General features: G+C 38.7%; 1 protein-coding gene across 7 annotated transcripts in view; it reads right to left on the bottom strand.

Moving 5' to 3' along the window:
• Positions 1 to 13,392, bottom strand: part of ARHGAP24 (Rho GTPase activating protein 24) — a 156,201-nt gene that overhangs the window by 6,945 nt on the left and 135,864 nt on the right. For all 7 annotated transcript variants that reach the window (XM_052681494.1, XM_052681495.1, XM_052681496.1 and 4 more), the window contains 3 exons: positions 12,886 to 13,093; positions 1,635 to 1,767; positions 625 to 698 (listed from right to left, as the gene is read on the bottom strand). In XM_052681494.1, the coding sequence (XP_052537454.1) occupies positions 625 to 698; positions 1,635 to 1,767; positions 12,886 to 13,093 (415 nt within the window). The remainder of the gene's footprint in view (positions 1 to 624; positions 699 to 1,634; positions 1,768 to 12,885; positions 13,094 to 13,392) is intronic.

Genomic DNA, 13,392 nt, shown 5'->3' with positions numbered 1-13,392 from the left:
CAAGGTTATACTCAGTGTCTTCATATTTTCTTAAAAATGATACAATGTTAAAAAAATATCTCTCTGATCTAATTTTAAGATAACCTTGTTGAAGACAATGACTTTCTCTAACATACGCAATCAGATATTTGGCTCATAAAATATCCTCAAAATGCAAACTCTCAACTAGGAGAAGTTTAAATTTATTTTCAAATGTTTCCTATGCTGAGAACATCCTTTGCTACACACTTTGCTACTTTTCAAGACACGTTTTTAAGATCTTGCTCATTTCTACAAAACTATTCTACCAGATGCTGCAGTTTACAGTGCTACCATGCCTCAGGAGTGCACAGCTAAGGCCAACAACTGCAATTATAAACGGGAAAACTGTGTCCTAGGAAGAGGACCTATATATCCACTTCTGTACTTTTCTGTACTGCAGCTTGCTTATTAAGTCACCTTATAACTGCATTTTGATAAAGCGAAAGAGAAATGAGTGCAGTAGGCAGGTTTTTAGTGCAATCACTGAAGTTAACCACTCCTCCAGTTCTGTAATACTTTTCCTTCAGAGTCCAAATGCAAACAAATTTCTCTGTCAGCTAACAGCTATAAATATCACTGTGATGTTCTTGCAAGGGCACTTACCTACAGATGTATTTCAGCAGATTATAATTGACAGCTGGCAGGCTCTTCACTTGCTTCACTAATTCTATCAGGCCCTATATATGTGGTTAAAAACAAAGTGGGGAGGCAGAGTTTCTTAGTATTTTGTCACTGAAAAATGCTGACAATTTCAGTTTCAAGACAATAAACACATCAAAGAAACTGCAATCGGAGACGGTTGGAAAGGAGGGGCTCATTCTCCTCCCAGTTAACTAGAGGGTTAAGGAGAAGAAGGGTCCAATTCTAGCAGGATTTGAAAAGTCAAAACGGAATTAAACAGTTATAATAACCTTAGAAATTTAGAAGACCAGACTGCAATCAAAAGAATAAGCTTCTTTATTTTTACTTGGAAAACACTGTATTGAGTTGATTACCCATAAGCACACATAACAGTGTAAACATCAAGCTTCATTTATTACTTCTTCAGACTAATACAAGGGTAGTCCTCTGCCATTGCAGGGCACTTAATGTACCTCAGAACCCATACTAAGTTCACCTATGTTATGCAAATTTTAAAAAGTTTTGGATAGTTGCCCACTTCCAGACATCTTTCTGATGCTTCTGATTCAGTGATAGGCAATGAATAGAGCTCTGTGGTCTTCAGTCTAAAGTCAGTGAAATGTGGCATCCTAGAACACTTAGAAGAAAATCATCTGATTTAACAGCACAAATTGGATAGAAACTATCAAAACCATCCCTATTTCAGCTCTGGATGATGATCTGTGAAAAGATAAAATGTTTCCTAGGCAAAATGAAAGCTACTGGCCACAGAGATGTTCATTTGGACTGAATTTGATGATATGCAATAAATACAGCAAAGGTTATGCTGAGCCTGACATAGGTAGCAACTATTTTCCTTTAAAGAGAGCCTCAGTTAATACAAACAGGACTTAAATTAGGATATGTAATTACTTGCATCTCCATTCCTCAAAACTGGAACAGGTTATAAAAAAGCAATCTTTTTATTCACCGTACGCAACATGCAGACTCACCATTTCTTCTTCCTTGCTGAGCATTTTGGCACAGGAAAGAAAATCTTCATATTTTGCATATGGTATGACTGGCTCTGGGAGTTCCCTTAGGTACAGCTTGAGTAGTGATGCCACCGTGTGCACATCTGTATTGCTGTTGGGTTGGAATACAATAGGGCATTACTGCAAACCAGGAAGATACTATGCAGTTAACAGGCTAAAAACCTCTGCTTAGCTTCTTGATTGTCATTCTAGATTTTACTATCAACACTATGTATATTTATAGATCATCTCTGTAATCTGCTTTTAGTTTTGTTGTTCTGTAAGCAACTTGTAAGAATACCCGCAAATGTAAATTTGTCAACCGTGTTGGTGCATTATTATAAATAATTACAAACAGGACCCAATTTGTAGACATAGGTATTGAAAAGATCCAAAATCTCTTAGCTACATGGTGCATTTCATCTGGACCCAAGCCAGCAACCTAATATCGTATTGACACACTGTATTAAATTATTCTCCTCTCAGATATGCTGTCGCTCCCAAAACGTACCCGCTTGTATAATTTATTTTGATACAAGCATTAAGCAAGCATGGAGATCATATATTTCATGTCTTCAATCCAAACCTGACATTCATCTTTTTCCTATGGGGTCTTGCAAAATGACCAGGAGTTGGACTTGATGATCCTCATGGGCTCCTTCCAACTTGGGATATTCTGTGACTCTATGGTTCTGTTACTACTCTGCCTTTCAGCTACACTTTTAAACAGAAAACTTTATTAAACATAACTGTAAATCCCAGGAAATGAATTTCAGCTCCATCTTGTACTGGATAAGGCAAAACACTGTAAGTCACTCAAATTTAGGAAATGTTTGAGTACTTAGAGCAGCAGGCAGTATTTTAGGGCAAAGGGTCAAACTATAACAAATGCTTTCTTGTAGTTCCATTTATGGAAACTTAGATATTTTCTTTGCTGCATCTGCAGCGGCATCCCAAGTTGATTATCAGGCATATTAAAAGCAAAAAATGGGGACAAAGAATAATATCACAAGTTATACATGCAATAAAACTTTCTTAAGACTTTCCATAGTGTGTAAAGTTATGTTACAGAAACTTAAGAGTGTTTCTATGAAAATAATAGCTAAAAACAGAATAATGCATAAAGAAAGCCCGTATTACTTCTGAATCCTCTGGATTTAGCTGCTCGAGACTTCTTAAAATCCTTCCTTACTGGAATGTTCCACATGCTTTCCCTGATTCATATCAGGAGTTGTATTGCGAGCTGATAGCCTTCCCTTTGACTTCTGAGAAGTCTGAAAAACAGACTCTAGATGATGCTAACTTCAGAAGAAAAAAGTAACATAGTAATGCAAAGACATTCGTGCAGTGTGCATTAGCATGTTTTCTCTTTTTCTAAGACTCAATGCTTAAAACGATTTTAAATTTGCAGTCTCTTGGAGGTAACCACTGGCATGATGTACTTAAGCTTTGCTAGAAGTATGTTAATCATTATTAGTGAACGATCTCTGTTAAAACAAGAATAGTTTTAACTAAGTTAAATCTTAACAAGAATGATGGGAACAACCTTAGATTAACATGGTCAGGTATGTGCAATCTAAGTCAGAACAGAAGAAGAGTGGCGATAAGCACGGTATATATTTAAATGTTAACCACCACCACCCTCCCTGAAACAAATTCTCAGAAAACACTGTTATTTCAACCATGAAAAATATGCCAACAAAAATTCCAAAACATGTATGAAAGGGCTTTCTAGAGAAACTTTATAAATAAAGCATTAACTCAAAACTGCATTTTTAAAGAAGGTGCAAATTCTAATCCCTGGATTGCAACCCCATGCTGCAAGCCTAACCATGTGTGGACTGAAAATAGGAATCTCCTGTGTTTCTACCCCTCTTGGATACACGTGAAAAAGGATTACACATGAAACTTGAGATAGTTGCACCATATTATGAAATTTTGAATGCTAGCTCAGGTTCAGCCCTTATCCTTTGCTTTTTACCTATCCTCTATCCAGATGTGAATTAAAGCCCTTCTTGATATGTTGGCCAACAGAACCTCTTACCAATTGCACAACCACCTGAGGTCCCACTGCACAGATCCTGATTTCTCGGGTACTCTCTCCATTAGAGCTGGCAGCTCTAATACAGCCCGACACTGCAGCATGACAGGGAGCATGCACTGAATAAGCAGAGAATTGAACTCCGACTGCTCTACGTTTATATAGTCTCAAGATTTGCATTATTATTTTTACTAAAAAAGGAAACTCCTCAGGCCTTGCTGACCCACATGTTTCCAGGGGACTACTTGCGTAAAACTGTGTACAATTCATCCATACACATACACTGATCCCTTTGTGTGCAGGAAAATACTTGCTCCTGAAGGTCACAGCAGATGGGAAAAAGGTTGAAGAAGGAAAAATAAATCCCCAAACCCCCAACTCTGAGGCAATTTATGATTTTTCTTCTTTCAATATTAAGCACGTATACAGTAACATCCTGAAGGGTCAGGTCCATTATGCGTTAAAAGCTTTGGTTCTGCTGAAGAGGAACAGGGAGAGAAATGAAAGACAGGGTGCCAAGGAGCAAGAAAAATATAGGAAGACTCACATACTCAAACTATGGTCCTGAAACACATCTGGGTCTACAGAAAGGTGTTTTCTGAGCTGAGGTAACCATTAATAGACGGGGACATACTTGCTATCTTTTAAATTAACGCGCTCCCTTAGACCAAATGCTAAGGCAATGCCACAGACTGCCACAAGATGGTGGGATTGCAAAATAAGATGATCTCAATTGTTCTCTTACAAATTCCATTAAATTGTACTGAAACACTGCTGGGGACTTTGTTTAATCAATGTCTGCAGAGGAGAGCTGTGAGTTTCAAAGGAGTTATCAAACCTAAGCTCTCTTGAGATGGAGATGGATTTGTTTTTCATTTCCTATCTGCTATGTTGTATCCACACTCCAGGTCAGCCATCCGCATCTGCATACCTTCCTTGATCGCCGTCTCCATGACCAGTAATCAATCCATGGATCTTTTCAAAGCCTGAAGAGTGCTTTTTACCTCTTGGACTTTTTCCAGCTAAAACAATCAGTTTAAGAAATGACACTTTCCATATGTCCTAGAGCCAGTACAACTACAGCAACTTAATAATCGCACCTATCTTGACTCTTCTTTTGCTATTTGACATTGTAATATCAAAGTGTTTAATGATTAGGCATTTGTCATTAACATGATTAAAAGAATTCATTAAGAACTATGAAAGTAGAGAATGCAAATTCTGGCAGAACATCCTGTTATCTACACTGGGACAACCCTCATTAACGGAGGCAAGATTTTTCCAGGTGCAGAATGAACAATTACAAATGTGAAATGAGAAAGCACAAAGCAGAAAATTGGATGCAACACGACAAGCAGCAGCAAGCTGAGAACCAATTTATTTCAGCATCTCGTGCTAGACCAAGAAACGTTGCTTACCTCACTACAACACAGATATTGCTTCACTGCTGATACGTTGCCAAAAGAACACTCCACCACAGTCAATGCAAAGGCATTACAAATGCATATGCACCACAGCCTCTCCTTAGTCATCAGACTACACATATCCAAAGCCCCATTCATCCAAACTTTGTCATTAATATCCCTCGTGGCAGTGCTGCTTGACAGCACTTTTCTTTGTGATATGCAGACACTGTGGAAGTGGCTGTCAGACCAATTACACTGCCTGGAGATTTTCAGCCTCTCCACCATAAACAAAATAACTGAGGCCCAGCAGGTCGCCAGAAATCCCCGTGTAACCCTCACACTTGTGTGTTCAGAGAGCTGGAGTCAGCGCTTCAGAGCACAAAGCCAACAAGCTCCTCATCAGCTTTCAGAGAGGAAACAGAACAGGGCAGGGTCACTGTACAGAAAGATTAATGCTGTGCCAAAAATAGCTTAGACCATGATGACATATACAGTTTGCACAAAGAACAAACAGCAGGGAACAACAAGATGGGAAGCTATAATTAAATTCAAGAATTCTGGTAATAAAATGAAGGGGAACAGTACGAACAGTTGGTGTGTCAGTACATTCCCAAATTACTGGAATTGCATCTCCGTCATTTGAAATATGTCACAGATCACAATCCTGCAAACAGAAACTTTCCATCACCACCACATCCTGAACGACCACATGAGCTGGCGGTTGTGTTGCTGCGTTCAAGTCTTATGGAGAAGCTCTCTCAGACACTGCAGATGTCCTTCTGACTTGCGAGGAAGAGTTAATGGCTGCCTAGTGTGCACATTGCTCCTAGTCAGCAGGCAGGATGAGATGCCAGAGCCCACTATCAACCACTGCTGAAACATCATAACTGAGCAACACCAAGGAATGTAACAAATATGCATAGCTCTTTATAGAGAGAATGATAGCATAGTTACCGCTGAGAAACCAGTACTCAAAGGCTGGCAGGGCAAAGCCTGTGTTTGGTAGTGTTACAGTGAACCAGGTGTATATGAGTGATGGAGTCAGGTTTTGGTCCAAAAATGCAAAGCTCACATGCATAACATAATTGGCAGAATGACCTATGCGATGCCTGTCCCCTTGTGCAGGTACATTCAAGGAATCATATTCCTACACAACATACATACAGTACAAACAGCATAGTGCAAAAGCTAAGTACCAGCTGAAGTCTTGCCCACAACTTGTGAAACATGCATCAAAGTCTCTTTGTTTTCCTTGCCACAAAAACTTGGTTCAACTTTGAGTAAACTTCATAGAATCACCAGAGGTCACCTAGTCAGACCCCTGCCCAAAACCAGCCCAATTAGAGCAAGTGTTTTAGTGCCTCACCTAATTACTTTTGATTATCTCCAAGGACAGAGACTGTAAAAACCTCTCTGAGTTCCTCTTAATCTATTTGGTCACACCCTTGCTGAAAATAAAGGAGAAATGATCCTGATATATCATGAGAATCTCTCATGTTTCAGCTTAACAAATTATTTAGAATTGTTTGATTGGAAGGGACTTGCAAAGATCATCAAGTCTACTGATCTATTAAGAGGAAAAAACACAACCCACATATTCTTCTCCTTCGTCCTTGTGTTCATAAGCTTGAGATCCATGCTATCTTTCAGGGACGCATTCAGCGGAGCGAGCACAAGAAATACTTAAGATTGACAGACCTTATCCCCAAGCCTTTTATAAGGCTGTTTTAAAACACTCCTCTTACTTTGAAAGTGCCATCCTTTCTTAAAAAGTCTGTGTGCGTAGTAAAGGAATTGACTTGTTGGCAAGTGGAGAACACTTATTTCCTTGTTAAATCACAGCCGCACAGCAACAAGTACAAAGCAATGTCTTTTCAATTCCATTTCTGAAACTGAAATTCACACAAAGCAACGCCCAATGCTCATTCTCTGCCAATAACTAAAAGCACACACTCCTACAGCAGGACACCAATTAAGCTGATTTAATGACCCTTTGCATCACACAAGAAATGCATCTCTTAAACGTGTATTTAATTGCTAGATTAAGTCTCTTAACTCTTGTCATATGCAGAGGCTATTTCTGCTAGCTGGATAGAAAGAGGGCCGGGATTAGAACTGAAGTAGTTCCAGACGCATAACTGATGAGCAGAGTGTCATTTGTGAGGATCAGGGAAGGAAGCCTGGATCGCCACAGGCAGAAATAGACGGCAATTTACACAAGCTTAAGGTCATTTGTGTTGGCAGGAACCCGCTTTCTAGTAAAGACTTCATTTTACGTAAGTGCTTTGTGTAGGGATTACTGTGCTTTTCCTCTAGGGAAGGAATAAAGCCTCTCCTTGGAGGGAACTATTTCTAAACAAGCTCTTATGTACAGGATTGTGTTTGGAAAACAGAAAACTTTATTTAACTAGTGATTTCCAAGTCATCATTTACTCGTAGCCCATACAGTGCCAGTGCAGATGCATCCCACTTTCTTGCATTCACCTAAATTTTAAAACATGTTTTGTATCTGGAGGATGAGATTGCAAAGGCAACTATGCTGCTTGCTAAATTACCAAAGCACCAAGGCCCATGCAGTGCCCAGAAGAACCATTCTGAGGAGGGTGATGCTACCTCCTCAAAAACACTAATGAGCCTTAATGGCAATTAAAGGAATCACAAACAAAGGTGTGTCTTTCTTTTCTCCTCTAACATTTTTCCATGTTCTACAATAATGCTAGTAGCACATTGCGAAGAACAAAAAGATCAAAATACTTCAGCATTATGCTTTCAGATGTCACATATATTCACCTCCTAGAATTCAGCTTTACGTGGAGCTGTTAAGCTCTAAAAGCTTGAAGTATATTGATAGATGACTGCCTCAGGGCTAAAAAATGCTGAGTTTTTTCTGGAAGCACAGTTATTTCCATGGTACAAAACATTTGCCTTTTAGATTTTTCTAATATTCAGTTGTACCTTAATTCAGAAAAGACACACAAAACACAGCATAATTATTCCAGCAGGGATCAGAGTACTTCTTTATAGCTCTACTTTATTCATTCTCCCTGATTTCATCTGCTCAACAGGTTGAAAATAAAATTTAGTGTCCTTGCCAAGTTCATCCTTTAGCCATTATTCCCACTTGCACTGCATCTTCCCTGTCTTCTCTAAAACACACGCAGTGTTCACCGGCTTCAGGATACATGCAGACACACGGAGTTTACAGGAGTCTATCCTAAAATCAGTCAGTCAGGTCAAGTTTGCAATTGAAATTAATTGGTAGTATCCTTTGACTATGCCCTCATTGAGAGGGGATGAAGTAATGACTGATAGGCAGTGCATTCTCTATATATTGAGTTGTGTATGTTGTTCGAATGACCTTCTTTGTACCATCCTTATCAAACACCTACTTTTGTTTGACAATCCCAGTAATTAAATGCACAGGGATATATTCAGCTCCACGTTCTGGATTATGTGATTCCAATGAGCAGCAGCTAATATTTGTCAGCCACTGCATACTGCCACTTTATCCCTTTCTCAGACAATGGCAATGGCGACTACAGTAACAGTATTTTATCCTATCATACACTGCATCCTTCTCAAAAGGGACTGATACCCATAATAGGATGCAATAGGGTTTTTGCTTTGTTAAATGTGCAAGTATGTACTTGCCTTTTCTCCTGTGCATACTCACAGATGCAGGCACGTAAGCTCAGTAATTCTGAACTCCACTGAATCACAGGGCTATGTACTACACAGATTATGACAGTTGTGAAAATCCAAGCCACAAAAACGGATTAATATGCTCTGTATCTTAATCATGCTTAATATCCATTTCAGGGACATTTCAAATATTTTTTCTCCCTGAGAAATTATAACTGCCATGTCTTCCGGTAATAACTGTGATGGACAGTGGATGGAATGAGATGATATAAAAAGGGAAATCAATTTTTGTTCCTTTCTATGTAAAAATTGCAAAACAAACCTTTGTTATTTTCTTTACACAGATGCTATGCTAATTTTACAGATCAAATACTTATAATCCACTGTGTATCTTTACAAATGTCTGATTTGTAATTGCAGGAGAACTTGAAATTTAAAATATAAGCCACACAAGAAGAGGGAAATCTCCAACCTACAGACAAGCAAAGTGGATTCCCTAAAGGAGACAATTCTACATAGAAATGCTAATATTTCAAACAGCAGTGAGAACAAATGATTGCCTCACTGCAGCACTAGTTCCAGAAGCAGACAGTATGTATGTAGAGTCACAAACATGCAGAGTGACACATTTATTGATTTTTTTTTTTTAACCAACATTCACTTTTCACTATTATTTATTTTCTTCATACAAAAGGCATCAGCATTTTTCTGTTTTAGCAACTATACCTTCCCCTTCAAGGACTACAAGAAATGCTGATGTGCTAGTTTTCACTGCAGAGAGCTAGGACACTGGATGCTCCAGATGGATGTTGGATTTTGCCATTCTGCAAGTTTCAGAAATTTCACTTATAGGTTCCACTCCGATTGAATTGCATAAAGCTCACAGTTCTTCAACAACTGTAAATTAAAATAGTCTATCAAAAAAGATCAAGTTCAAATTAATACAAATTAATATGTGAAGATTTTTGCCACCATCTGAATTTCTCTGGATTCACTGCATTTTTGTTACTAACTGTGGCAACAGCACATCCATCTGCTAACTCATATGAGAGTTACAATTTGTCAAACATGCCTTATGTTTACAAAACATGGATTTTTTATTTTTATTTTTTTAATCCTTTGAGCAAGTCTGGTTTACTTCTTTAAAACATGCCACACTCCTTCTGCTTCATTTGTCTTAGTCAAACGGGCACAGACAAGAGCATAGGAGGGAAGAAGGGCAGGGTGTCCATAGAACTGCAGACAGCAGTTACTTCAAGGTCACTAGACAGCAAAAGACATCTGTGCATCTGAACTTCATCTCCCTGTGCCCATAAGGTGCTTTAAGAGCTGGATCTTAAAAGAGAGGCAAAATAAGCACTAACTCTAGCCATAAAACCTTACCTTCATTTTTCCTCCTGCTTCTAAAAAAGCTTTCTATCTTTACTAAGTTAACACAGCATAAAGATTAGCTAACAATATTTTAATTTCATGAAGAAACTCATACACGTGTACATACACATTTCACAGTGACTTCATTTGTTAGAAAGCCTTTGTTTCACTTATGTGCACCTAAATGCAGAAAAAAGGTCACCATGAAGAATGGCAAACTACTCAAACATCAGCTCTTTGTATGACTTCCAGTACCTGTAGAAGCTAGTCTCTGTCCCAGTCAGAGCTAGTGACCCAGCACTGCTATGTAAGCATGACCTGGATTCCATTGTTCCTTGTCCCATCAAAGGAAACTGTCATCCAAGCTCTAAATGCTAACTGTTTATTACTATCAATGCATAAGAATATGGGAAGGGAAATTAAGAAACAAAACCCAGGTATATCCTGCACTATACTCTTGTGACTACAAAAAGGTAATTACAAAATAAACACAGTTGATTTCAAACTCCATAAAAGGAACTAAGCAGAGACTCCCCTTAACATACATTCTTCTTTTCTGTACAGCAACTTTTCAGCTTGTGGCTACTCTACAAGAGCTCAGCTTTCCATACCAATTCCTCCAAACCTGAAGGTCATGCTGCTGTTCAGCAGAACAAAAAGAAAGGCTACCCAAATCCAAACAGTACTTTACTGCGAAACCAACTTCACTTCCAGAGCATACAACTGTAACAAAAGATTGTACAATAAAAGAAGGTGCCCAGTGGCAGAAGTGAGAGCAGAATTTAAATCTGACTTCTGATACACTTGCTACATTCACAGATCATCTCCAAATTTGAATGTGAAAACACAGTCAGAAAAATAACTTTTCAAAACCAGGACATTCAGGCGCACAAAGCTGGTGTTCTATAAATCCTCAGCTTCAGAAGAATCACAGTACCAGACATTTAAAGGTAACTCCTGCTCATATTCCTCATTACCAGAGTAGACATTATGTGCCTACTTCACAGCAGTGACACGTATAATCTTTGCTTCATTTCATCTGCTGAAGTTCAACTGGTATGCCTACTCCTGGGTCTCATTAGTGTGTGCTACAGATATTGTTAAATAAGTTGGCAAAAAATATTAATTATGCAAGTTCATCCCTGGTCTCATTTGTTTGGAACAGATAGACCTTCTGTATTTCTTTCAAGCTGAATCTCTCAGTGGGTGTTCAGTGCATCATCTTCCTGGAGTCTGGGGGCAGATTATTCTTAACATTTCTGCCACAATCTTACAGCTTACAAACACTTGAAAAAAAAACAAACTATTGGTTTCTTTAGCCCCTTGCATTTGCCCACTTGTATCTGCAATAGAGATACAAGGATATGACCAGCAGTATTTAGCTTAACGTCAAAGAAAGGAAAAGATCTCCAAATGGTGCCTGGTTACTTTAATTTTCTACTGTTAGTATTTGAACAGTCAGTATACTACAAATGGTTACCAGCTAAGTCATCACAGAATCATAGAATCATTTGAGTTGGAAGGGACCTTTATGGGTCACCTGGTCCAACTCACCTGCAGTGAACAGGGACATCCGCAGCTTGATCGTGTTACTCAGACTTCCTAGAGTCCTCCTGCATAAAACTGTCTTCTACTCAGTCATCTTAACTCTCAGCTACTGATGTGGAATTAATAAATCTTGAATGAAAACAATCACTTTCCCTTTCCACAGCATTATAAATTCTTGCCATTTATCACAGCGAGGGTCAAAACTGAGGAAGCTGTTCAAGATAAAAGAGATCTACAGATGTCTGCCTTCTGTGCATCTGTGAAAAACACATATCTCCATACATATCAAATTTGCTCACTTCAGAGCAGCAGGGAGGGTATGGAGGTAAATGTTTTCCATCAGGTTCATACCATGGCATGTTTTTGCACTAAAAGATCAAGCTGTGCTTTTCTTCCTGTTACTTGTACTGCTATCAGTCAAAGGTCCCATAAAGCAAATGTGTTCTGCTTCTTCCTCCTAATGCAGATCAGGCCTTCAGTGGGAATGAAGGATCCCAGTTTCATTTAGGAAGTATATTTGTGTGTTACTTAAAGCACATATCAAGGACAACAGTTGTTTAACAGTCCTTTATACTGAAATTTCACTAACATCATATAAACTCTAAATACAGTTTAATAAAGGGATTGGGGCATTCATAATCCCCAGGTTCTGTTTCTCTGACTGCACCCTCTGAATATACAAACTAGTGCTATCAGTGCTCATGGCAGGAGGGCTGAATTTACCCAAAACGCTGACCTTACAGGTTGAAGCCATCTACAGGAGTGTATTGGGTTCTTGGCTTCATCTTTGCAAAACTATATAAATACTAGAACACAAGTTGGACCTGAATCCTCAAAACCAATTAGGTTTACTAGCATGGTCATTTGATTTTCAGTTTTAGAAGTAACAGAACATATCACAGTTGGTGATAAAACAACTTCTTCCTTTGTTGAACTGACTAAACCTCTGCATTTCAAATGATACTAAAATAAAGCTTTTTGATTAATCCAAGACACTAATGATACAATTCCTAAATGAAACTTCTCCAGAAGTGCTTTGCAGTTAAATTTCAAAGTCGGAAAAAAATGAAAATTTTACATTTATAATAGGAAATGTGAAGAAAAACTGTAAAAGCACTCATTCTCTCTGCCATGCCACATGTTTTCTAGCAACGTCATCCAGCAGCAGATCTCTGTGTTCTGTCCAGGCTTCAGGGAGTGGGAGGCAGCCAGAAGAGTTTACCTGTCAAAAGAAGGCTTCTCTCCACAGTCAAACGCATCCTGCAGCTCCTTGACAAGATTAGCCTGCCCAGGCAGTCGGAAGAGGCCTTCTTCCTTCAGCCCCCGCTGTCGGATGAAATCCACGCACTGCTCCACCAGCATGGGAGCCAGGCGGTTCCCATATCGCTTCTCATATCGGACAGTGTCTTCTAGCTTCTGGCCAAAAATACCTGTGTGAAGAGAGGTAGGACTCAGTTGTGATTCACCAAATGATATGAGGAGCCTTTGTCTTCTCCTGCAACCCATGAGATCTATGGCTCTTCAATGCACGGACAAAAATCCACCCCTCTCTTAAGGATAAATCGTTTCATTTCACATTTGATCTCCTCACAGAAATATGATGGAAGCATATTTTACAACGATGCTATCAAACATTAATTTAAAAGAAAAATAAAAAATAGCCTGTAAATGATTTTTTTTTAATACAAAAAGGACAAAATTAATAGAAATACTATAAATAGGATTTTCT

The sequence above is a fragment of the Tympanuchus pallidicinctus genome, unplaced genomic scaffold, assembly GCF_026119805.1.
Source record: "Tympanuchus pallidicinctus isolate F22 unplaced genomic scaffold, pur_lepc_1.0 scaffold2, whole genome shotgun sequence".
NCBI lineage: Eukaryota > Metazoa > Chordata > Aves > Galliformes > Phasianidae > Tympanuchus > Tympanuchus pallidicinctus.
The sequence above is the reverse complement of the archived record's forward strand: the minus strand, read 5'-3'. Positions and strand labels throughout refer to the sequence as shown.